This window comes from Drosophila miranda, chromosome 4 (genome assembly GCF_003369915.1).
Source record: "Drosophila miranda strain MSH22 chromosome 4, D.miranda_PacBio2.1, whole genome shotgun sequence".
Taxonomy (NCBI): Eukaryota; Metazoa; Arthropoda; class Insecta; order Diptera; family Drosophilidae; genus Drosophila; species Drosophila miranda.
In genome coordinates, this window is record NC_046677.1 from 9,981,457 (window position 1) to 10,008,032 (window position 26,576).

The 26,576-nt window shown below is 42.2% G+C and overlaps 3 protein-coding genes across 6 annotated transcripts in view; 2 read left to right on the forward strand and 1 right to left on the reverse strand.

The window, feature by feature from the left end:
* Positions 1 to 26,576, forward strand: part of LOC108161358 (neurotrimin) — a 59,028-nt gene that overhangs the window by 12,268 nt on the left and 20,184 nt on the right. For both annotated transcript variants that reach the window (XM_017295601.2, XM_033393279.1), the window contains exon 3: positions 23,852 to 23,958. In XM_017295601.2, coding sequence (XP_017151090.1) covers positions 23,852 to 23,958 — 107 coding nt within the window. The remainder of the gene's footprint in view (positions 1 to 23,851; positions 23,959 to 26,576) is intronic.
* LOC108161370 (GTP-binding nuclear protein Ran-like) lies at positions 1,255 to 4,027 on the reverse strand. Of its 3 annotated transcripts, none has more exons than XM_017295616.2 (2): positions 3,947 to 4,027; positions 1,255 to 2,071 (listed from the first exon to the last, which is right to left on the reverse strand). In XM_017295616.2, the coding sequence occupies exon 2, from the start codon at positions 2,049 to 2,051 to the stop codon at positions 1,512 to 1,514; it is 540 nt and encodes a 179-aa protein (XP_017151105.1). In that variant the 5' UTR covers positions 2,052 to 2,071; positions 3,947 to 4,027; the 3' UTR covers positions 1,255 to 1,511. The 3 variants fall into 3 exon arrangements, with proteins under 3 accessions (XP_017151105.1, XP_017151104.1, XP_033249174.1); XM_017295615.1 differs by lacking the exon at positions 3,947 to 4,027 and adding an exon at positions 3,505 to 3,612; XM_033393283.1 differs by lacking the exon at positions 3,947 to 4,027 and adding an exon at positions 2,895 to 2,977.
* LOC108161364 lies at positions 20,306 to 21,792 on the forward strand. The gene has a single exon (XM_017295607.2). It carries the CDS (start codon positions 20,442 to 20,444, stop codon positions 21,696 to 21,698), a length of 1,257 nt encoding a protein of 418 aa, XP_017151096.1. The 5' UTR covers positions 20,306 to 20,441; the 3' UTR covers positions 21,699 to 21,792.

A 26,576-nucleotide genomic window follows, 5' to 3' on the forward strand; every position in this document is an offset into this window, starting at 1 on the left:
CCAAATTTAATATGCTTTTAAAGTGTTTTTGTTTAGATTTACAAAAATACGTTTTAATACATTTATATTTAGTTTTAATTAATTTAATTTCATTTTAAAGATTTTAATTTCACAAAGTTTGTAATTAAAAAGCAAATATTTAATTAAATTATTTTTTTGTGTTGCATGAGTTCTATTTTAATTTCCCATTTTTCTTGGAGTGTGCATGTTGGGTGTCGAGGCTATAGATCAGGCCTCTCTGAAAATTCTGTATAAACTATCCCCATGTAAAGAATTACTTGTAATAAAAGAAGGACAAATTTCAGAATGATTTATGCATCAATTTAGATCAAATCATAAACGGAAGCATCCATCCATCAGTTATTCCCATGATACGTTTCCATCCCCTTCGGCACTTTGCCACCCCATTAAATTGTCTACTAATTGGATGCATCCTCGTGCAGGACATGCCGCCAGGGCACACGCTCTAACGAGCTTCATTTGTGGCGTGTAGCGTATGTCTACTGGGGGGTTGAGGGAAGGGACGACAAAAAAAATAAGACTCCTGTCAACTGAATTTCATATGCAAATCCTTTCCTACGACTATCGCTACCTGATAATCTCCTTGATTTATGCTACGAGTGCACACAGAGGAGAGAGAGAGGGAGAGAGAGCAGCGTATGGGGGTCCATGAAGTAAATCCCAATCCCAAAATCCGAACAGTAAAAGAAATGGGTTTCCCATATCCTTACGATTACGGATAGCCGGCCACCACCACTCGGGGCAACATCATTAATCTCGGGGCTCCCCATGACGTCCGACGCCCGACGCCCATGCGGGATGTGGCTCTGACGGGCCGCCGCCGCCCATTTGGACATTGGCCTCGGCCATGGCCTGACCTTCGCCACAATAACTCAATGCTGTTTCTGTTGCTGCCCGTTGGGCCACAGAAGACACGGACACGTGCTAATTGCTAATCAAGGCAGATAAGCACGGGGCATGCCCCACAGACGACCACGCCCCACATGCCCATCCCGCCCGCATTTACCCATTTACCCATTAAGCGATGAAGCGAAGCGCAAAATCATTTTATTTTTATTGCTTCGAATCCTCTTTTATGGTAAATCAGGAACGGGAATGTCATTTAAACGGCCATGAGATCTTATCGAAGAAAGGAGAGGAACGATGTGGTATGGCAGGGTACACCTAAAGGTCTGATCCTTTCTGATCGGTGGAATATTAGATTAAATTCAATTAAAGAACGATTTTGAAAGATATTTCTCATGGGAAGTTACAGCAGATTACATATTTATTTTCTTGTGTATTTTGTGTAATTTATAATCATTTTGTAATGTAATGTAAACGAATGTATCCTGGTTTTGGTATATGTTCTTGTTTTATATGTTTATAAGTGTATTTGTGTGTAGGCAGTAGAGTGGAATGCATTGCCCGCCCCTTCCTTTGTGCATCTTTACTGTTTATGTGAATCTGTGTACTGTGTACTGTTTGCTGTTTCTTTGAATAGCTTATAACTAGACATCTGTTGACGGTATGAACTCCAAAGTGAATTCGTTAAACAATTTGCGCGCCAGATAAAGAAACGGTTGATCAATATTGAGCCCCGTCTTGACCGATATTTCGCTATAAAGTTTTTTTTCCAAGATGGGACTGCTAAAAAAGTTTTCTGGATCATATACACAGTTTTTATCAGTTTTGATATCCACCTTGTTTCCACAGAGGGATATTGGAAGGTTCAACATCAAAAACTGTTTGAAGAAATCCCCGAAGAGAAACACCGAGGACACATCAAACATTACGATCGCGCACTGGCCGTCTTTGTAGAAATCTTCTGGATGGAGTAGCAGCTCCTCATCCTCTTGGCCCCAGTCAAACACATCGAATCGAATGGGTCCGCGATTGGTGTTGAAGGTCAGTGGCACAATGCTGGTGGAGCCCCGCGCCGTGTGGACATACTTCTCCACAAATTTTCCAGTTAGAAGTCGGTTCAAAAACGTGGTCTTGCCACAGCGTTTCTCGCCCATAATAAGACACTTGTAAGTTGGCACATCCATGGTTCCTGAATGGGGTAGGTCTGAGGGAAGTAATTTAAGTTAAATTTTAGTTGTACAAATTATTGAGATAAAGTTCTGGATTGAATAGAAAGCAAGCTTTACAAAGTAATACTCATTTAGGGAGCGTCACACACAAAACTTAAGCTACTTTAACGCATCTATTTTTAAAATATATCTTAGCCAGTAGTGAAGAGTCTTTAAAGGGTATTTATCAAAGCAGATTGCCGAAGAAAGTTCTATAACTCCACTCCTCTGATTGCATTAGGGATTGTGGTCGGTCCTTAACATTCGGCTGACAAATGATCTTCTGCTTTTATGGAAATATGTAAGTCATTGTCTGTTGGTCGGTGCTTTATCTGTCATCTGGCCTTATAATGGGATTTCGCGCCTACCCTACTCTAACCATTTCCTACCCCTAGCCCTCAAGGGCACCTCTATCTATAGCTAAGTATTTCCCCTGCCTTAATATACGAGTAGTTTCAACAATCACTTGACTCTGAGTCATCCCTTGAGTTTCCTTTGACTTTGACTTGGGTTTTTCACCCCTCTTTTTTCACACGTCAACAAATGTCACAAACACACACACTCGAAGACCACTCTGGAGGCGGGGGCAGGGCCTTTCCTTTGTTTAAATGCCACATTATATAATGATACTTAACACTCAGCCAACCTCTTGGGGGGACGTTGCTCAATGGCTTTTTATGGGTGTTTTCCACAATTTTTGCTAGGGGAAAACACTTCTCGAGTGTGTGTGCTCGTTTGTTGTTGCGATTGTGTGTGTGTCGCCACTTAAATACCAAATTATGTGTAATTTTTATTGTCCTGAAGAAAACACACACGCACTTGTCCTACAGTTTGACAAATTTGATTTTTCCTGACTGACATTCTCGACTTTTCCTTGGCGTCTCATCACCACTGTCGTTTAGTTTTTGTTGCTGTTTTGTAATTGTTTATGCAATGTCATGCACACACACACACGCACACTGTAAATATCTGAATAAGGAAGAGAGCGAAAGAGAAGAACATAAAGTGAGAGACAGACTGAAAGAAAGCGACAGGGTGGCAGTGACGTTGCCGTCGTCTGGCGGCGACTTAAATCATTTGGCTGCCGCTTAATGAAGTTAAGTGCAGAGGATATGAAGGATCTGCCACATGATGGCTAGCATCTGGAAGCATCAGCAACGAAGCTGCGTGGCGGAGCGAGGCGCCAGAAGTGCGCCTGACGAGATTGAATCAGAACGTTTTATGACCCACTGGCTGTTTTCCTTCCAAAATGAAGGTGACGAACGCAGAGCGAAAGGGAACATTAATATGACAGCAAAGATTTATGGATCTAGGGATTATCCATACACACAAATACACAAATACAAATAGCACTATGCAACAGCGGCAAAATTCGGTTGAAATATGGCGGGGCTAATGAAATATTATTGGCACAAATAAAACTACATACCGAATGATTTCTTTCAATTGAATGTTCTGCACGTCTGTGTAATTTTATTCTCTTCTTTCTTTTTTGCGTCCAATCACTCCAGCTGACTTCACTCTTCTCCAATGTTGCCTAACGCAGCTGATATATCTAGTGTTGCCCAACGCACTTACCTCTAGAGTTGCCTAACTAACTACACGCTTATTACAAGTTGTCGGTTAAGATTTAAATTTAAATAACTAACACTAAGAATAGAACCAAGAAGAAATTAAATAACTATTAAAATATGAAGGTGACGAACGCAGAGCGAAAGCGAACATTAATATGACAGCAAAGATTTATGGATCTATTGATTATCCATACACACATATCTACAAATACAAATAGCACTATGCAACAGCGGCAAAATTCGGTTGAAATATGGCGGGGCTAATGAAATATTATTGGCACAAATAAAACTACATACCGAATGATTTCTTTCAATTGAATGTTCTGCACGTCTGTGTAATTTTATGCTCTTCTTTCTTTTTTGCGGCCCGTCACTCCAGATGACTTCACTCTTCTCCAATGTTGCCTAACGCAGTTGACATATCTAGTGTTGCCCAACGCACTTACCTCTAGAGTTGCCTAACTAACTACACGCTTATTACAAGTTGTCGGTTAAGATTTAAATTTAAATATCTAACACTAAGAATAGAACCAAGAAGAAATTAAATAACTATTAAAATATATGGCAAAAGAGGTAGTAAGACATATTTCTTTTTGTTTTGCGGAGAACGTGTCCTCTGGGGAATGATTCTTAAGAGATAATAGATTTTTTTATGTTTAACACTACAAAGTTTGAGTTTAATAGTTGTTTAACGTAGATACCACAACCTTTTCTCAATTCGTAGCAGACAAAAACGGCGTTAGAAAATTAAGAATTAGAAAATGTATCAATAAATAAATAAAATTTAAAATAAATTAATAAAAACATTAAAATAATTTTGAGACTAGGTCTCAAAGATTATTATGCCTTGTAGCACTAGGATAGAAAATAATAATAGAAAATATATTAATGAAAATTCCGAAAAGCACATTTAGTGGCTCTATTTTGTATAGCCTCAGAGTCACCATGGGTCTACAGAGAAAAAAAAAACGTTCTCTCTGATTAAAACAAACACTGGTTGATAGTATTCCCATCTCTTATCCAGTTCCCCCCATAAAGCAACGGTTATTAAACCCTTTATGGTCCTTAAAGTACTTATAGCAATCCAGCAATTGGCAAACTAAGCCTCAGAACCAACCAGAATTCATTTACTTTTTCAAAGACCTTCAAAATCTCCTCAAAACTTGACCGATTTCACGCTTTCTGGCTTCCTTCTTGGCAGTGACCGATATTTATGTGTCGTTAAATAGGTATAGATACCTGTATAAATATTATTATATTACAAAATCCTTTCCCTCCCCCCCATACATTCGTTTAGATAACTTGGCTAATGAGTTTCTTACTTAATGACCACTTTGCAATTTTCTGAGGAGAACCTTTCCACAACCTTTTCCCTGCAGAGCACCCCACTCCAGATACCCAGGAAATCAAGACATCATTTGGTTAATTAACAGGCCACTTGGCCACCGTGCCACCATACCGCCGAGCTGTTGCCACTGTTACTGGCTGTGGCACTGTCTCCACCACCAACCTTTCTCAACCGCCACTGCACCGCACCGATGATTGCCGTTTGCTCACTTGGTGGTGTTGTGTTTTTGTAGCAGAGGCATTTTTCTTGGAAAATTTTGCCTGCCTGCCGGCCTGCCAAACACACGACTGGATCTCAGTCTGGGGGGTTATGGCCTTGTCGCGAGGCCTTTCGCCACCGCAGCCGCTGATTTTAATTAAATTAACAACACGAATTGTCAAATGCAGCAGCCAAACAGCCGAACAGCCAACAGCCAGCAACAGGGAATGTCAGTCAGTGCCCCAGAAACAGCAGCAGCAACAGAGCCGCAAATAGCAGCCGCAGCTGGAGAGAAGGTGAACTCTGAAGCAGAAGTTTTTTGGTGGGAGGGGTAAGGGAAGGGGCTGGAAGACGACCACAAACCTTATTAAAAACGTGTCAGAAACATTTTCATAAATATTTCAGGTGCAACTTTTTTCAGCCGTGCGCCGCTTGTCAAAGTGCCAAAACCAAAGTGTCAAACTGTTTGCGGAAAAGTCCACGAAATCAATAAACTGTTTCGGAGTTTTTCCTCTTTCCGTGAGCTGTCGATGCAAGGAGGCTGGTCCGTCCGGTCCGAAAACTCTTACCAAAAGTTCAAAAAGGAAGCAACAAGTTTATAAATAAATGAATGGCGCATAAAAATGCAAATTCCGATTCAATACAAAGTCAACAAAAGTCTGGGGCTTTCGGTAATAAATGAATATTTATGGTACACCACAGAAAAACGGGGTAAAGCGTATTAAATTTAAGGAGAGATTGGGGTGGATATTTTGGGTGATTTAAATGAACATAAATCGGAAGGAGATTGTAGGAGAAATAATTCTAGAATTAAGCCAAAAAAACTCCTGTAACAATCTCAAACATTTCCTTCAATAAAAGTAAAAGAAAAGCATCTGAAATCATTGAGGAAATAGCCCTTTTTGTATCCGGAACATGTGGGAAACCCACAAAGAGAACCCCAATAAAAAATTCCCCCCCCCCCCCCAAACTGCAAATGAAAATTGGGTAACCAAAATGGAATGTGTTTTGTCCCCTTTTTTGTCGCCGGATGAAGTATGGTTGGGGGTAGACCCTCTAATAAAATCAAAATAACACACGATATCAATAAGTGAGGCAAATAAAATCAATTGCTACGATGCCATAACACATCACGCCCTCCCCGCCTCTACCCAACCCCCATCAGAGCCACAGATAAAGGCCCAAGGCATGCCACACCCCCCCGGTTGCATTGTGCGTTTTCCGAGAAGTTTTCCCTCGGGGCGACTATCCGCTTCCTTTTGTTTTGTCTGCGTTGGCGGAAAACTTCAGAACCCTTCAGCATGGCAGTTGTACGAGTATTTTCTTCCGCTGGTGCCCGACTTGGGATAAACAAAGCCATAATTCAAGCAACGTTTTGCCCTCAAGCGGCCCCCACTTTGCGACTTGCATAAACAAATTGTGCGCCCAGTGTATGTAGCATGTACCATGTAGCATGGGGGAATCCCCACCAGATTCCAGGCTCATCCTCTGCGGCCTGAGCTCGTCAAGCTTCAGCGTAAACATGATAGATTTATAGTTGGATCTGCCGCTGCTCCGCTGCTGCTGCCGCTGCTGCTGCCAGTGCTGCTGTGGTCGGTGGCGACATTGCAGTGGGCAACGTGTGGCATACTTAATGTGGGGCATACTGCCGCTCGGCTCCTTAAGCTTATCGCCAGCTCGTAAACACATGGAAGGATGGACCCTATGGATCCATGGGCTTGCAATCCGATGTGAGACTCGGCGTCCTTCGCTTGTGGCTTGTGTGTGGCGGGTGGGGGGTGGAGGAGGGTTTTCCTTAGCACTTGACTTTGTTTTCGTCAATAAATTTTCAGACAAGTTTTTTCCTTTTCCTATTTTCTTGTCGTTTTTTTCATTCTCTCCGTCGGCTGCCACTGCCAGCCCAGCAGCCGGAAAAACCGCATGCCGGGCGCCTGTTGGCATGCCACAGTTTTCTGGTTTTCCTCGTATTCTTTTTTTTCCATGACGCCCAATGCCCGATGCCCGATGCCCGATGCCCGGTCCGTCGACTGGCAGGCAAATGTTCTCTCTGTGCAAATTTGTGTGTTTAAATGGCGTGTTAACATTTAAATGTTCTTTTTACGCCTAATAAAATGTTGGCTCTATAAAATAAAGGCACAACAATCAAATAAAAGTTCTCGAAATGTTCTGCAGGCGTTTCGGAAAATTGAAATGTTTGTGATTCGCGAGAGATTTGCTGCGGTGTGGAAAAGTCAGTTAACGAGATGGATTTTCTTCCCATAAAGTGCGGTTTTTAATTGGGAAATCGGTTGTATCATTCATTGATCGTTGTGGGCTTAATCATTAATTCATTATTAACGAATAAAATTAAATATTATTATTGCGAAACAATTGTAAGCTTATTTATGTAAATGTTTCCTTTAGGCATCCGTATATCGATTGCGGTTGCAACTGAGAATAATATTTATTATGGAATAATACGAGTATCGGTAATGAAACGTTTTTTAATTGAATTATGCAAATTCAGGAACTTTGAGACATGATTCTGTTAATATTTACATGAGGGAATAAATGGAAATCAAGGAAAGTACTGTGGGAGCCACAGTTGAAAAGATATGGGTCCTTGACTTTACGAATCTATGAATAGTGAATGATTTTTTTTTTGTACCTATATATGCCTAGGAAGTAGAGAGAGTCCATCATCTCCTCTGCAGCTGTCCCGCCCTAAAGTGTGGGCGAAACCGTATACTCGAAGGAGACTTTTTCGAGGACCTGGACCTATAAACCTAACATAAATTTACAAAAATCAGTGTAATATCACAGGAGGACTGAGCAAGCAGGTTTGATATAGGATTCTCGTAAAAGAACGCTCCTTTCCATCATCTTCAAGCCCTTCAGTATATCAAGAAAGCCCTGTAGCACCAGTAGTTCCTAGAGGGGAGAAGCTCACAATTGTCACAAAATGTCCACCATTATTAAATGTTCTACTAAAAATTCACAAATGACGAAGAAACGTATAACCGATCCGCGGCTTAGTCGCCAAAGACTGTGAATTTTGTAATTGGATTCTTGGGACCAACTCAGAACAGGCTTTTGGTGCCTCATGCAATTTTATTGGTATTTTAAACATATTTTTCTTCTAATTATTTCTTTGAATGGAATAATAAATTTGTTTAACCAATTTCAATTGCAGTAGTCCTTTAGTTTAAGAAAAATCTGTAAAAATCAGCTTATGTTTTATTTGCCAACCTTTTCCTTTCTTCCATTTATGGCTGCTCAGGAGTTTTCAGGAAGGACATTCTTCTTTTGGGTTGTGCCCAAAGCTTTGCTTTGTTTTACTGCTTATGCAAATTGCCTTGGCTAATTTCGTAGCAAGTCCCTTCACTCTCTCTCGACCGCTTGGAGGGAGAACCTTTTCCACCGGGGCGGTCTACCCCATTACCATTTTCCATTTCCATTTCTATTTCCCCTTTTGCTTGTACCATTTTCCATGCCAGACTTGCCGCTGGGCCTGCACTGTGGCTTTATCTAGTCCGATTTTCCTTTTGATTTCACACGCAGTCACCGAGGGATGGGGCATGCTGGTGGGAAAAGAAAGGAAACTTCTTCGGTTTTATTCTTTCGTTCTTTCTTTCAGTCTTTTTTGGGAGGGAACTTTATTTTCGCTTAATTCGCTTGAATGAGTTGGGCGTTTGTGTGCTGTTATTTGTTTGTACGCTTTTATTGTTTTAAGATATATGTTCGCTTATATTTTTGTTGGTTTCACTGGGGTTCGGTTTGGGTTTGGGTTTGTTCTGGGGACTTAGTTTTTTGGGTATCGCTGGCAGATTTAAGGAGGAGAATTCTATATTTCTTGGGGTATTTACAAAAATTTAGCTGTTCGAAGGGCATTCCAGGGTGATTTTTGATTGTTTGCCTTAATTTTTTTGGATTAAAGGGAAAAAGCCTATAATCTTTAATCTTTAAAGTTTCCCCCTTAGTTTATAAATTTTTTTGACTTTAATATTGACAAATCTGTTTTTTCTTGTTTCATTTTGTTGAATGTTTCTTCAATTTGGCCAAAAAAATATCCACAAATAAAATATGATTTAAAGTGGGGCATGCGGGCGCCCTCTGCGTGCCACACAAAATTTGTGCTTGTGGGTTGGTTGATTTTATTTTATTTTTTTTTTTTTGTTGGTTGTGTGCCATGTACTACTACTACTGCACTTTAGCGCTGTGGAGGCACGCCCCGATGCCGCTTAAAGGACTCAGGACTTGCGACTCGACTCGACGCCAAGGTCTTTTATCAAAGCGAAAGTTGTTGCACAGTTGCATGGCCAACACTCACACACACACACACACACAAAAATACCCACACAAATACAGACCGAAACTCGTGGCATAGAGATTCCCTCTCACTCGCTTGCTTGCGGGTCAATTATCGCGCTTTGCATGCCACGAACAGTTGTCGTCCATCCTCCCAATCCGCTCCGACTCTCTCCCATTCTGCACCTGCCACAGGCGGCTGCCACTGCAGCAGCAGCAGCAGCAGAAGCCTTTCGCCTGGGATACAAAAAATAAAGCAGAACAGTACCGAAAGCCAAACAAATTTTTGCAGCTTAAAGTTGCCCCATTGAGTTGGCCTTGTGTCTGTTTGTGTTTGTCCCCCTAACGCCCCTCTCCCTCCTGCCTGTCGGACTATCTGTCTGTCTGTTTGTGCAGCCTGCGGTTAGCCATTGCTATGGAAACTTTTTGGCTTCAACGCTAATTAGGCATTACGTATACTCCTCGTACTTGTACTCGTACGAGCGTGTACGTTCCATGCATTGAGCATCTTCAAGCTCATCCCGCACTAAATTGCGCTAATCATAAGGCACGCACTCCCCCCCGTGCCCCCCCTGCCAACCCGTGCAACTTCTACAACGGTTCTACAACTATCCCATGCCACACACGCACACACACACACGCTCCACACGCTGTGGCAATGTGGCTCTCGCTGTGGCTGTGTGTGGCCTTTGTGCAATGGTTTGTTTCAAGTGCCTGCCTTCCATGTAAATTATGCCACCAAGAGGCAAGTGCAACAGTAGCAGCAGTAGTAGCAGCAACAACAATAATAACACTCCAAGAATTGTGGCAATGTGCACTCAGCATCATTTAGTGGCACGCCTCCACATTTGCCCCACAGCATTAGAGGCGCCTCCCCCTATTGTTGCGCTCTTGGTGGAAGGGTATTATGATTCTGGAGCGACAGTTGACAGTAATTAGAGAGGAATGGGATATGATCAGGAGGGAAAGATTTAAAGATTGAGTGCTGCGTAATGCAGCAGAGCCCCTCGGTCGGTTTGAACGTTTCCGCGATGCTTCTGGGGCCCCTTTGTGGTGCAATCTAAAATTCTATTTTCTCTGTTTGAAAAATAGTCCCTCATTTTAGAATTTCTATCCTCCGAATCTGTTTATAAACCCTTCTTTTTGCTATATGCAAGGCCGGTACTGATGGATCACTATTTTGTACAGTATTCAGAGGACAAATCTTTTGATTTCTTATGATACTTTCAGAAATATGCAACAAAATGATCACAATCAGATGGGTTATCGGTAAATACCATGGACCGTCAAGGGTATCCAAACTTCCTCTAACCAAAAGCTACCCTCTCCCCCATATTCCACATTCTGATGGCGTTCTGTAGCATGCCACCAAGTGACTTAGTCTTGGAGGCGATTATGAGTGAGAGCGATTGTTGATGGCACATTGAAGTGAAAGCCAGTGTGAAGCTCGCCTTTGCGATGAAATTGTTAAATCCCCAAAACGTTTAACAACCATTTAATGCACAAAAAACAGCCCAAATTGTCCATTTATCCTGAATGATATATTACAAAACCAAACACTTTTAGTCATCTATTGTTGTATAAGTTTTCCGTGTTTATGCCAAAAAGTATTTTTCAGCAGAAAATGTATGCAAAGAGGGAGAGCTTGGGTGAGAAAATTTGATTAAAAAGTGCATACGAAATTGTAGAAAGAAATACACAGAGAAAACTAAACATTATTGTTAAGGGAAAATGGCCTTAGGCGACCCCCAAGAGTTGCTGCATAAACAAAATAAATGAAATAGTCAAACAGAAATGCTGGAAAAATACACAAATGCCATGAGAAAATGGAACGCCATAGATATCCGTAGATATATTCGTATTCGTATGCGGTTCATATATGTACATATTTATTACATCCATCGATATGCAAAATAGCTTATGATAATGCCTTTGTGTAAAATGGCCAAGAGTGTTAATAGGAATGCCGTTTTCCAACAAAAATTGCAAAGCCATGAGATGGCGACCCCGGGATCAGGTCGTGGTCGAAGCCCTGAAAATTTCAGAAAGAAAAATAAAGCCTGAAAAATACGGCTTCAAAATGATGTATGCAAAAATAACAAAAGACCCCAAAAATACAGAATACAGACTGATACACAGACATACAGATTGACGGGCTTATGGACAGACGGACGGACTGTCCAGTAGGGGAACTATTTTTCTTTGCAGTGGCAGTGTTCAGGCGAGAGGAGTTCCAGAAGTTAAGAAAGTCAAATGGTAATAGTAATTGTTTATTATATTTAATGTAATGGAAAAGTCAGAACGACTTTAAGAACGAATATAGTTTTACAGTTAGGGAAAAATAGAAAATCACAATCTAAATTTTAAATTTTAACTTATTTAAATTGCTTCTTAAGTAGACACAAAACAAAATCTCGTCCAGTCTTATTTAAACAAAAATGTATTAAAACAACTTTTTTATTAAATTTAAATATAAAAAACTTTCAAATAAATATTTATTAATTTATATTAATTTGGAAGGAAATACAATACACAAAAATAGAATAAAGAAAATATTTTGAAAATATTTTATTTAAATACAAAAATACAAAAAATAAATATTTTCATATCAATTTCAAAATAAAAGTGCAATTTCCTCTCTCGGAGCAAATCTATAGGTATTTATTTTTAGATTCAAGTGTTACAATTTTAGCTGTCCAAAAAATTATATTAAATATTTAAAAAAATGCAAAGTTAAATTTTGTGTTTTTAACAAAAACAATGTTTCCAAAGATAAAAGAGTGAAAAAAAATAATTAAAAATAACCTAAAGATATGGGTATTTCCACCATAATTTTCTTTTATTTTATTGGAATTTGATTTCTATTATGATATTGTTTTTATCTTTCCCTTAGTGATTTTTTGTGAAACTTTTCAATCACTTCCCTGTGTCGTGTGTCGTATGCCGTGTGGCCCCTGCCCCATCATTGCTCATATGGCGTTATGCATAAGTAATATCATGTTAGTGTCAATAGTTGTCAACGAAACGTAGTTGACAGGACCCCCTTCCAGCTGCCAGCCACCAGTTCCAGCAGATTGTCGCCTTCAGTCGCAGTTCGTTATCGTCCTTTTTGGCTGGCAGGGGCGGGGGCGGGCAGAGCAGGTCCGTCGCCAAATGGCCCACATACTCGTATGTATGCTCTCATTCCGTATTATTTCAGACAGGGGGCATTACTTCCTTTTCGTTTTTTTTGCCCCGCAGCTAAATAGGGGGGGAGGGCAGCAGGAGCAGGAGCAGCTCGTTAGTTTTGCTCTTGGCATTTCGATTCGAATTCGTTTCCGGGGCCAGTCAGAGCCTTGTTAGTGGAGCAGCATCAGCAGAGGCAGGAGCATCGCAACGCACTCAAGTGTCCAGATCCAGATCTGAGAGAAGCAGGCCCCCAGCCCCCGAAGTAGCCGTAGCCGAGGGGTCGGTCGCATATGTTACTTTATTGGCATTCAATTTGAGTTATCGCTATTTTTTCCTGTTCATATGCGTTGGTTCTTCTCTTATTTTCTCTGCTCTGCCTTTCTGCCTCTCTCCGCCTGTTTGCCGTGTCCGTTTCTATTTTCTTTTTTCGGGTGAAAATGAATTTTCCACTTCTCACACATCCTTGCCGCCACCATTGTGTTTTGCAGCGGCAGCCATTGAATGCAACCAACCACCAGGGCCTGAGATTTCATCGACAGTTTACGTTTGGGGCACGTTCGTGGCATGGAACGGGGGGCATGGGGTGGGAAGAGCAGGCAGAGGCAGAGGCACCGAAATATATAATCACATTTTATTCCCAACTTTTATTTCACTTTATTTGATTTGATTCCATTGCCATTTTTAGTTTGGATTTTCCTACAAGTTTTCCTCTATTTTCCCACAGCAGCTTGTTTGCTTTTGCTTTGGCCTTTGTTGTTGTTGTTTCCCCCCCACAAACACACATAAAGGCCATAGATATACTACGTTGGAAAGTTCAAAGTTTATTTCTATTGATTGGCCTTCGGATCGGAGGTCATTTGGGTATTCGGAGAACGCCGAGAACCGAGAACCTTACATCACCCGAAAACCAGAAAATCATTTTGGCCAAAATTTTGATTGATACGAGTTTCAAGTTGAATTTAATTAAAAATGTCTATGGCTATGGCTCTATGGCTCTATGGCCTTTGCCATTCCGTATACGGATAATAGTTGTTGGGGATGATACGTGGATGATGGATAATTTGCGTATCAAACTTCTGCAAATGGTTTAAGTGCCATTACTGAGGCAGAAGATATTTCTGTAACTGCATTTGGAATACTCTGATGAATACTCTTAACGTTTTGTCATTTTTGATTTGAATTTATCGAAGCATACTCCTTGCTCCCCCGTCCCTCCGCACCGCTTCGATTTATTTCTGGCGTGTCATTAATATGCAGCATTATTTACAGGCACAAGCACCGGAAGGGAAGTGTTTACTTAACCAAAGTGCTGCCTGCCTGCCTGTCGTGTGTCTGTTTCTATTAATTATAGACGGACTGTATTTCGGAAATGTAAGACAGAACTCTGTTCTGTATCGTTTTCCTTGGGGGTGTAAACAAATACTTGAATGCCACGCGCCAGTCATTAAATTTTGCAATTCGTGGCAAGTACTTCTCGGCTTTTGAAGTTTTTACACACAGTTCCAAGGGGTTTATTTTTTTGGGGTTGCAAGTACCAAGTGGAAGCAGGTGGCAGGCGGCAGGCGGCAGGAGAGTGCCGAAGGTGAGTGTTTAGGTGTTGCATCTTACTCCTTTCCTTTAATCCCCGGACGCGACTTCCTGGCTTGCCCAAAAACTTGCGCCGTTTCGCCTAATGAGTAGACTTTCTAATTAATCTGGAATCTTGAAATGTTTTTATTGCGGAAATTGGCAATTACTAGGTTGGATGGCGCGCGAGTGCTAAGAGAGATGATAGAGAAGTGGGAATGCAACGCTGCTGGCATTCTAGAAGAAGAGTATTCTTTCTGTCTTTGATTTCTGTACTCCCCATAGTATCAATTGCCTCCAGTCCATTTCCAGTTCAAAGGGTACCTCTATCCCAGGTATAATCGAATAGATCCGTCACTGCATTCTCCATTGTCGCACTCTGCAATGCTGCACCTGCTGCACACAGCGCCACAGCGATGGCTGTCCAGTCGCTGGGATAGTTCTAATGCCATTTGGGCCTCGTAATTATTATCGAGTACACACAGGTCAATCGAGTGAGTGAGTGGAGTGGAGTGTGTTCGCTGCGGCACAAAGTGCATAATTAAGAGGATGCTTCTGTGTGGCAGCAACTGCGACTCCTGGAAGGTCTCTTGTTTGTTGTGGCCAGTGTCCTCGTTGAAGCGTCATCTGATGGTCCTTCTCCTAGTGCTTCCTCCAGGTGCTGCTACATTCTCCATCTCCTGGCGGGAGATGCGCCTGCTCCTGCTCTCCATCTGATGGCTCTGATCCTGTTGACTCTTGGTTAATAAAGCAGCACTTAGTGCCTCAATAGATGCCAATGTCGGAGCAGAGGCAGAGTCAGAGCCATTCCTCGTTACGCATCTCCATCTCCATCCTTCTCTGAATGTGTGGCGGCTACTTAAAGTTTTCCCCCATTTGTGTGGCAGTCAGTGTCTGCCTGTATGGGTGATGTGTTTGTGTGTGTATGTGTGTGTGTTGTGGCTGTGATGCAGTTATGCGCATTTCCGCCTGAGTAGCTTCTGACTTTGCTTTTGCTTACATATACTGATGCATGCCACGAGGGGAGGCACTTACACATACAGGACCTACCTACCTATACGTTTATTTGTGGGAGGTGGGGAGAAGGACACAGCGAGGGTTGTGACAAGAGTTGGGTGTAGGGGTGGAGGAGATCTCTCCCTGTATAAAGTGAAATGAAATTGGAAATAAAAGTGGGATAAGGGTTCCTATCTTTCAGACCAACAATAAACAAGAAATGTCTCTTTGATTGAGAATTGTATTTATAAAAATGATAGCCTAGAAATGTAAAAATAAACTTTTTATTTATTTATTTTAATTATATTTAATTATTAAAAATGCAATTAAGCATTCTACATAGCAGAAAGAGAAAAATATGAATGAAAATGAAACAAAAAAGGGAGGGACTGGCGTACGATTAAAGATTATATTCAAAAAAATATATTATATTATATTATATTATATATTTATATTATTATATTTAAAAAATGTATAAATATTGATTGAAATTTATTAAAAGTCTAACAATTCTATGGTTTTGTGGGATATTTATCACATAAATCCATAATTTCCATAGCAAAAACTAAAAAAGTGAATTAAAACCCTAAAAGAAAAAAAAATGATTATGAGTATTTCTTGCAATAAAAGTGTATTTTTGTTGAATATTGATTGCTATATTGATTGTCATAGATTCCCTACTCGACTCTGAGCCAACTCCAAACTCCCATAAACTGTTGTGGCAGCCCACTTGCATTTGCAATTGCCTCGTGCCTCGTACATAAACAACAAGAGTGACAACAGTGCAAGGTGGAAGAGGAGGAGGAGGACACACAAGGACAGGCACAAACACACACCCATGTCACTCATTCGCTCATTCACTCAGTCGAAACTGTCAATGCTAGTTTCAATCTTTGTATTTTGTGCTTTTGCCTGCAATTGGCAGCCATGGCGGCAAGGGCAGCATTACATTTGCTTGATTGAACTTCGCCTCCTGCTACCGCCAGTGCCACAGCCACAGCCCCTGGCACACTGCCGTCTCAGCCGCGCCGCCACTTGGAGTCGTCCCAGGAACCGAAGTTCAGCTACTTCTCTGACAGTCCAGTTGACAGTCGAAAAATGCTGGGGCTAACCTTACGGAGTTTCGGCCATAAAACTTCAATGGAGTGAGAGCCAGACGGGACCCAGAGACCGGAGACCGGAGACCATAGAAAAAAGCCCCAAGGCAGGAGTCAAGTAAAGGAGAGACCTGATACTACGGTTACCGTTACCGTTACCGTTACCTATAACTGTAGCGTACATGTACATGTCTCTAAATGCATAAACACCAGACACCACCCACAACCCACACACCACACCCCACACACCACACACAAACCCTGACCCACATTCCCGACACTGCCCCACAGTCAATGGGTGGGGGCGCAGCTTCCAGTTACCGTCGCAGTCGCAGTCGCAGTCGCAGTTCTGTTTCAGTTTCTGCTGCACTTGCAGTTACAGTTACAGTTAGAGTCCCCTTTTTTTGTGGGATTCTTTATGGCGGGTGCAATTTAAAGTGCACTCTTCATCAGCATTGGAGGGGGAGAAATGTAAACTTGCAAAATATATATTTGCTTTATGTTCTTCCGCTGCTCTCTCAGTGGCTGCTCCTTCGAGCCATCACTTAATCTGCCAACTTGATATAACAATGAAGCAAAATAGCAAAAGACGGATAAGTTGATCAACAATGAGATGGAGAGAGAGCATAGAGAGAGTGGAGCTTAGAGTAGGTGGAACAAGAGCAAACGGGGGGTCCACCTGCCCTAAGCTGAGAATGTGCTATAGAGGACCGTATGTTTGGGTTGGAAAATTTGGTATCCGTGGGTCAGGGAATGGCCGGTTTTGATCAGTTATTTTTGATAGAATTAGCAGCATTCAAGGGCTGGAAGGACCCCCCCAAAAACAAGGATACAAAATACGTCTGCGATCTGCAATCTGAACTGTAAGCTCTATTAGATCTTCAGGGTATTCCTATTCCCGCAACTCTACCAATTTTTGTTCTTAAGGGTTAAATATTTGCTGTTTCTGTTGGCTGCTCCCTCAATTTTCATTTTTATATAGTACCCCCCGTGTAGTAGAGCATTCGTTTCAGTTTGTGAAGCGTATAGCTGTCGGGGCCAATTGACTGTGACAGCCACAAACAGAGATGGAGACAGAGAAACAGAGAGAAAGAGTGCGAGACACAGGGACATGGCCAAGAAGAGATATTGGGGAGGGAAAATTGTAGTTTGTTGGGAGTTGGGACAGGGCAGGGCAGGGCAGATAGTTTTGTTTTCCAGGGAAAACTTTTGCCCAGCCAGTCTCACATTTCAGTGAACTGTCGTCAGGCGTCGGTCGTCGCTCGACTGTTGTTCTTTCTAAGCATATCAATTAGGTTTGGCGTTGGCTTTTGGCTGTGGCTTTCGCTTTGGCTTCTCGCTGGATAGTTGGCTCATCATTTGCATCCAAATTACCCTATCACATGGCTCGTTCTCTGTTCTCCCCCACGGAGTAGCAGTAGGAGTATGAGGAGGAGATCTGAAAGTCCGCTTTCGGGAAGCGACAAAGTTTACAACTTTAAGCCGAATCACAGTAGGAGAAAACAATTGTGAAACGCACAAAAGTCTGAAATGTTTCCAGCAGAAAGAAACCGAAAAGGAAAACCCGGAGGGAAAAAAAAAGAAATTGTTTCAAAAATAAAACAAAAGTTTAACTCTTTTAAATTCATTTAAACGCTTTTAGCGCTTTTCACGCCCCTGACCAGGGGCTCCTCCTCCTGGCTCCAGTCGTCGTCGCCTTTATAGACGTCCTGGCAAAGCGCGGCAAAGTTTTGTTTCGGCTTTGTTAACAAAAGGCAACAAAAAGACAGCAACAAAAACAAAAAAATGAATGGATGGCGACGATGGAAAAAAAGTGGCAAAGTTTTCCCTCAAAGGCACAACACAGTGGAAAAGCAGGATAATGCTAGCTGCAGCGAGGAGTGGACTAAAGCGGCACAGCGTTATAGATGCCCTGCACAAGGGGTTTTGGATGGTCCTCCTCTAAATATAATTATGTCTATTTGCTCGATTGATCAATTTATTGCAGGTTTCCCCTTCGATTGCCTCTCCTACAGCTATTTATTGAATTTATAGCAAAATTTACTCGCTTTATAACACTGTCTAGGGTTGGTTAGGATCTTTAAAAACAAAGGGTTGGGCTTTCCTATAAATATGACGATTTCAATTGAAGCGTTAAATGCCCATTCCTGTACCATTTTTATCTTATTGTTAATTAAATTAAAACGCTGTCCAAAACTTATTAGTGTTGGTTATAGCCTGGCAAAAAAGGTGGCAACGCTGTTGAAAATTGAGCAAGGTTTCGCAGAGGTTTTTGGATTTCTTATAAACATAATTAATTTTCTCGCCTTTTAGTTGATTTCTTATTTAATTTACGCGCAGTCCCAGACTTATTAGTGTTGGTCAAAACCTTTTAATGTGCTGGCAACGCTGCTTTCCCAAAATTTCTAAACAAAAACTCACTTCTTTAACTGCCTTTTAACTTTCCACGGGTATTAAACAATTGAAATGCCATAAATATCTAAAAAATGTCTCTATATTCCCCTCCTTTCGAATCCCTAAAGATAGAATGCCTTAACCTTGGGGGCAATGTTTGGTATCAAAATGCCGACCGCCATTCAGGCGAATGCGTAGCGCATGCCAATTGTTCAATTGTTGGAAAATTTCGTCTTCTATTTTTTGCTTTTTCCTGGCTGAAAACTTGCACGTTGTGCTCGGTCTCGTATTTCCTACACTTTTTACGCTATCTGCCAAGCCGTAAACCGAGTTTGTTGTGGCCTGCTTCCTGGGAATCCTGCTGCTGGGCTTTTGGGCCCGCTGCTGTCTGGCGAGGAATAGGTGTTTGGCAATCATGAAGTTGCGGCGACGGCAGCCAAGGTTCAATCTACGGGATTGTGTGTAAGGGGCCACCCACTCCACGGCCATTAGTCGCTTTGATCAAATATTTAAAGCTAATGAACAAGGTTGGGGGGGAAAAAAAACGAGAAGGAAAGAAGAAATCGAAACTAAACTCGAATGTTGGCAAAAAGGCCAGGCAAAGAGTTCAATCAACCTGACAAATTTCAATCAAGCTGCGGCAAAAAAGTGCCACACAGCTCTCTCGTTGCTCGTCTCTCGTCTCCCGTGTTCCCAGGTAGCCATTCCCCATTCTATGCCAGAGTAGAGATCCCCAGGCCGAGTCACGCCACAGTACAATTAGGATGCCGTTGAAGTTTTGTCAATGAATGGAAAGCGTCTGCAACTTTTATTTAACTTGTGAGTAGAGAGGTTACAGGTCACACAGGCAGATACACACACGTAGGACCATGGGACTCCGGAGCTTGGTCAACACACAATTGCCCCACGTAGGCGGGCAACGGAAGGAAGAGGAGAGGCTGACTTTGCACTCACGTGCACTCACACACACGCACGCACACATTTTTGTGACTATTTACAGCAAAAACTAGTTATACACTATACTCGTGGGTTCAAAGGGTATTTTCAATTGGTGGCTGCATTTGAAATGATTCAAAATATTCAATGAAATGGGAAATATAAGCAGCAAATAAGTGCCTCCTATTCACAAGTGCTACCTATCAGCCAGTGCTGCGAATCAGCAGTTATTTAAGTGTCCGTTAACAGTTAACAGTGCTGCCGTACAGTGTTGGTCAATGAATAAATGATTCATAAATGAAAGGAAATGCTTTAGAAAATACTTTTCCAAGAGTTATCTTTATCTTTAAGAGATGATTGATGTTTAGAGCTCTTGAATTTTATTCAGAACATTCACCATTCCTCACTCTCTTCTTCGGCGACTAGTTGGCTTTACCTTTTTCAGTACATGCCCTTGTCATGGGACCCCAACTTAAATTGGCTCTGGCTTGTGGGTTAACCACAGCTGCTGTGGTCTAGGGCCGGACTCAGGCCTGCCACAACATTTCTCTCGGTGCACAGTCCAGTGCGATAAGAGCCAGAGCAACAACGGGTTCAGCCTCGTTCAGTTTGCAGCTTCGTTCATTCATCAGCTGTCAGTGGAGCGGCATATCACACCCCGTGCCTCACCGACTGACCCCGGGCGAAGCCTCTGTGCCTCTGTGTCTCTGGGCTCTGTGCTAATCAGTCGGTTCGATTCAATGTTTACACATGCGATTGAGACTGAGAGAGAGTAGAGGCTGCCCACGCTGACTATCCCACGATGAGCAGATGCCTCTATCAGTTGGCCAGCCCAAGCCCTATTGAAAAGATGTTTGAGTGCTCGTTGTTTCTGTGTCTGTGCTTCGCGGGGGCGGCGGTGGCGGCCACTGTGGATCCCCTTTTGCCACTTAACGCCAAGGACTTTCAGCTGGACTTTCTGCGTGGACTGGCCGACCAGGCCGAACAGCGGGCAGAGATGAGTTTAAATGATTTTCTGGCCCATCTGGAGGCGAATCCACGATACATCAACTACACGGCGGATCTGAGTGCTGCGAGAGCCTTTACGAAGCTGCAACCGAAAGTGACGCTCATCAAACAGCTAATCGATGCCCATCATCATCCGGACACGAATCTGGAGCACACCTCTGTACTGAGAAATATTGTGTTTCTCAATCGCCTCAAATCCATGCTCAGGGCAGCCAGGGAGTCGAGTGCCCAGGAGATACGACAGCTGCGTCTGCATCGCCTGTGCCAGCAGTTCGATCATCCAGTCCCCGAGCGTAGGCATCGCCTGATCAATGATCAAACGGTGGGGGCGGCCCTGGAGCAGCTGAATCTCACGCGGCTTGAGGGAAACACCACCAGCATAGATCTCAATCTGTTTGGGGAGCAGCTCTACGAGAGGGTGAAGCTCTCGGGCGCCGAGATCATCGACAACTATCTGCTGATCCTCCGCGGACTCCTGCAGGACATCATCGAGGGCGAGCATGCGGATCTGGTGGAGAGCACCCCGAAGCTGGACAACATGCTGGAGCAGTTGGACGGAATGCTGGCCACGCAGGACTTTTTCGAGAAGCGTCAGAAGGTGTACGCCTATCTGGAGCGTCACCTGACCACCGACTACGAACAGCTAAGGGAGTCGGCCAGCACCGAGCACCATCTCACGGAGAAACTCCTGGAGCAGCTGAAGGCCAAGGGGCTGGATCTGTTTGTGATCTTTCTGTTTAGCAATTTCGAATTCCTCGAGCAGGTGCACGAACAGTGGTTGCTGCTGCTGCCCCAGACGCCCAGTCTGCTGTACGACGACACATCGCGACAGTTGTACGATCTGCAGCAGCTGTACGAGATCTTCAAGCTGGACACCGAGAGCGAGGCCAAGTACGATGCCTACTCGGCGGCCCTGCGACGGCTGCACGAGCGCACCGTGGAGCAGGGACAACGGAATCGTCATATCTTCGAGCTGCTGAACAACGCGGCACAGAATGTGGGCAGTGTTACCTTCAACATGATCAAGGCCAAGTGCCAGGAGTTGCTCTAGAATGTAGTGAGTGCCCTAGGATTAGTTAGGATTAGACCCAAAGATTGCAAGATTATCTCTTAATAAAGTTGTATTTTTGATGCAAAAACAAATCGCTTGGGAAATCGTTGAGGCGGAAGCAGGGCTTGAAGGAGCAAAGCTCTTTGATGCCCTAAGATGTCTCTGGTGGTGCTGCTGCTGTTTCTGCTGGAAGCCAGTGCCCTGTTCGTGCCACAACTTAATTATATTTTGCAATCCGTTGTTGCATCTGGCAGCTTTTAATATCCGTTGGGGAGTTGCATCTCTTCGCTTCTCGCATCTCGCATCTGTCGCATCGGATGTCGTTTAAATGGCCTCCCATCTTCTCATGCATCCACTCCAGATTTCCTCCACTTTTGCTCTGAGGCTTCCTTTGCCGCATTATGCTGATGTTGCCGTTGTCCCGTTGTTGCTACTAGTGTTTGTTGTTGTTTATCTGATGCGATGGTCTCCTGTGGATTCCAAGTCCTGGGGGGGACTGCCAAACTAATGACTGCTGCTGCCACTGTCGTTGGCCAAAGCCAGCTAATTAATTGTCGTCGTTGCAGGTGATTAGAACTTAAATGAGTTGCCGTTGCATCACGGAGCAGCAGCAGCATCAGCAGCAACGGAAGCAGGGCATCCGGGATGGACAGGACAGGGCCAGGACCAGGGCCTGGCCATCAAGCGAGAAACGAGCCAACAAGGATAACGATACCAAAACCAAAAACCCATAATGATGGTCCAAACTATGTTCAGCTGACAGCCATGGCTTTTACATGCCTCCAGCCCTCCAGAGCAGAGCTCTCGTTTGTCTGGCAGCTGACATTTCATCCCGGGTATTGACTAAACAAAATGATTCTGATTTTTGGTTTCTGATTTTGGATTTTCGGGGAAATGCAATATGTCTGTCAGAAGTGTCATAAGTCCTGGAAGAGTGAATGGGTTTTGTTGCACATGTCTGTGAAATGATTTTGGGTATTTCAAATAAAAGATACGTGAGACTACAAAGGGCATTGGTAAATACAATTTCAGGATTAGGATAAAAGGTTTAGACATGCGATTGGAAGGTACAAGTATCGCTTGAATTTTCCCATAATTATTTTAATTACAAACAAACACTAAAAACAGAATTTAAGCAACAAAAAGCGTAGCTAATTCCTTTCTTAGTAATAGCCTGAATATAGAAACGAATCTTTAGAACGAAACTTAGAATGAAACTAATAATCGAATAAGCTTCCTTAAAGAATTGATCTGCTTAATCGGCACTTTAAACAGCGCTCAAGGGCTTACCCCCAACTAGCAGGCAGCACATAAAAATATATTGAGGGCAATACGAAGGCGAACCGTGTGCCTCCCATGCTTCCCGTCGTGCCCCTGCTATGGCTTCCCTGTTGCACGCCCCCGCACAATTCCAATAGCGCCGGAGAGCTGCCAACCGTTTGCACAACATTTATCACCTTTAATGCAACAACCCAACGCAACACAACACAGCCCTCTAGTGGGGTGGAAGCGGATGGAGCCTGAGTGGCGCCCATCCTCGAAACAAAGGCAATATAACAGTACAACAGGCCAACGATTACAAACGATACACAAACAAAAGAGGCAGCTGCAAAAGCAACAACAATGCAACGAAATGCAATTTCACACTAGGCTAAACCGAATGCCAAACCGGACCTGGGACCTCGGATCCGGACCTTGGATGGGTATCTGTCTCTTGGATCCCCCGGCATCAAAAAGGAAAGGGCTTGAAAAAGGCGTTAGGCAGAAAATTTAATTATGATTTATGGCTTTGGCCGACCCAAAACATTTAATGTCTGAAACGAATTAAGCCCGGCATTCCCGTTGCATCTAAAAATCAGATATGATGCCACTCAAAAGTCTTACACGTACTCGCACTATATTTTATTGACAGTTTGTTCTGGCTGTCACAACCTCGAAAAGAGGCTTGCCTTTATTGCTCTTAATTTTTAAGTATTCCCATAAATCTGTATACCCAAAATTAGAACTATAAACATCAACAGACACTCAATGGAAATGTGTCTGTGTGTTCTATTTATAGGCAGAGGGGGAGCAAACACTAATTGAGTGACTGCCTTAATTACTTTTACTAATTCCGAAAACACACATTTCCCCCGTTCTGTTCTGTTTTCCAGTCATCAGCGAAGATCCCGAGTTCACAGATGTCATTGAGAATATCACTGTACCCGCGGGGCGTAATGTCAAATTGGCCTGTTCGGTCAAGAATCTTGGCTCCTACAAGGTGAGTACTCCCGAGTACTCCTGAGTACCTGTGTATTTATTACCAAAATCATAATTGAACTCTGCTTCGACTCGGGCATGGGGGCCACCAACATTTATTGGTTGTGGCATCCAAATATACAATTGATTGGCTGTTGGAATTAGACTTACAGTAAAATAAGAATGGAATGAACTGGGAGAATTAATAAATATATCATACATTATGGATGAAATAATATTATTATATTAGAAATTATAAAAAAGAAATTTAAAAATATATAAGAAAAGATTTAAATAAAACCCAAAGAATGATCGAATTTATTCCTTGGGTTTTATTAATATTTTCTAAAACTTTTAATATCATATTCTTTTATGATATTATAAAGATACATTTAGAAAATATATATTAAAAAATATCATTCAGATAGCATTGAATATATTCTTTGGTTCTTATAGATATGTCATCATCTTTTAATATTATATTCTTGGGATATTCTAGTTTGTTGATATACAATATTATTGATGAATAAATAATATTATAAAGATACATTTAGAAAATATATATTAAAAAATATCATTCAGATAGCATTGAATATATTCTTTGGTTCTTATAGATTTGTCTTCATCTTTTAATATTATATTCTTGGGATATTCTAGTTTGTTGATATACAATATTATTGATGAATAAATAAAAAAGAACAGATTTTAATATATGAGTTAAATAAATTTAAAAATATATTCTTTGGGTCCACATCTTTTTTTATGTTTACATTTATATTTTATTAATAATATTAAGATTAAGTTTTTGAAATACATATTTATATAATATTTATAAGTTTTAAATGTGCTTTTTGCTCACCTAATTTTGACATTTGTTTCTCTGCCGCTCAGACGTATTGTTTGGTCTTGTAAAAAGAGTTTTCCCTGCCTTTGGTATGAGTACTGTAGTTGGTACTGTAGTATACAATGCCTCTGCTGCACAAATGTGTACGCATTTCCACAAACTTTAGTCGCCTCGAGGGGCATTTGCAAGTGATGCAGGACAGAAGGACAGGAACAAACAAGTCCAAGGCTCTCGCTAGCAACAGGCGCCCTCTTGGTGACACTGTCTCTGTCTCACTCACGCTTCCCCTCATTGTTACTCTCTCACTCTCTCTCTGTCTTTCTCTGTCTCCACCAACAAGTTCTGTCATGTTTGCCTTTTGCTTGGGCTAAAACAAAGTTGGTCAACGGAGCAGAATGGGGCAGAAACAACTCGACGAATTTTCGTCTTGGTCTTTAATGAAGTAATTGGTGAGTGAGTACCGGGACCGAAATTCAAGTTGGACCAAAAATTAATGGTTTTCCGGCATTCAAGGCACGACTGAAGCGAGCAGGGAGACAGAGAAAGAGAGAGAGGAGTGAGAATTGGCAGACAGAGAGGAAGAGGAAAAGCGAGAAAGATGGATGGAGATGGACTGGTCGGTCACTGGCTCATCGGCACTGCTCAATATTCATTGTCTGGTGCATACTTTTAGGCTGCGCTTGATATGCATAGCAGACTGCCATCTCTTTCTATCTGTCCGTCTGGCTCTTTCCTACCTCTTTATATCTGTGTGTGGCTGTGTGTGTCTGTGTGAGTGTCGGCAATTTAAATTTGCATCCAATTGAATTTCCATAATGTGCGTGCGACCGAAACGTGCATAAATTTCATTTTGACACGATGCTCCCTTGTCTCTCTCTACCTCTTTCTCCCTCTCTCTCCCTCTCACTACTTTCCATCTCTTTTTTCCCCTCTTGCTGCACTCTCTCTCCATCTCTGTCAATGTTCTTTCTGGCTCCCTGGCCGCATGTTATGTGGTGCTCGTAATAATTTTTATGACCCTTAAGTTTGGCATGCCCCGAAACCCCTCAGATCCCAGCGAAGAGCTCTCCCCCTCCCCCTTTGAACCATTCATTCATTCGTCTCTCGCTCTCTCTCTGTGTCTGTCCCTGTCTATATCTCTCTCTCCTCTCCTTCTCTACCATATTGGCCTCAGGTAAGCTCAAAAGTTAACCAGCAGCAAAAACAACAACGAGGGAGGGGGAAAACCCTCTCGTAGCTGCAATAAAACGTGACTTTGCATGCAAAATAGTTGCGTAGCCGACGGTTAAGACCAACCTATTACTTCTCCTGCTCCTGCTCCTGCCCTTCGTGCACAGGCTCATCTCCATCATCTGCGCTAACAGCCTGGTTACTTGGAATTGATTTTTATAGACCAGGTAGAGTGGGGTATGACTACTTGGCTAGAGCACTGGCCACACAGATGGGAGTGGATCTATCACGATTTCGAGACAGAGATTTAAACATTTCCATACTACAAATCAGCAGAAGCGGGAATTCGAAACATTTTTTTAATCTTCAAACAAGAATTTACAACTCAAAAGCTATCTCGAAATAGGAATTCTATTAAACATTTAAACATTAGAATAATAATTGAATAGTGATGTAACAATTAATAGCCTGTCGAAGCTTTACTGAAATGTGTTGTAAATAATTTCTATAAAGGTTGTAAAAATGAAATAGAAAAGGCAGAAATAACTCAAAATATAAATAATTAAATTAATAAATAATTTAAAAAATAAATAATCAAAAAACAAAATAACTTAAAAAAGAAATAA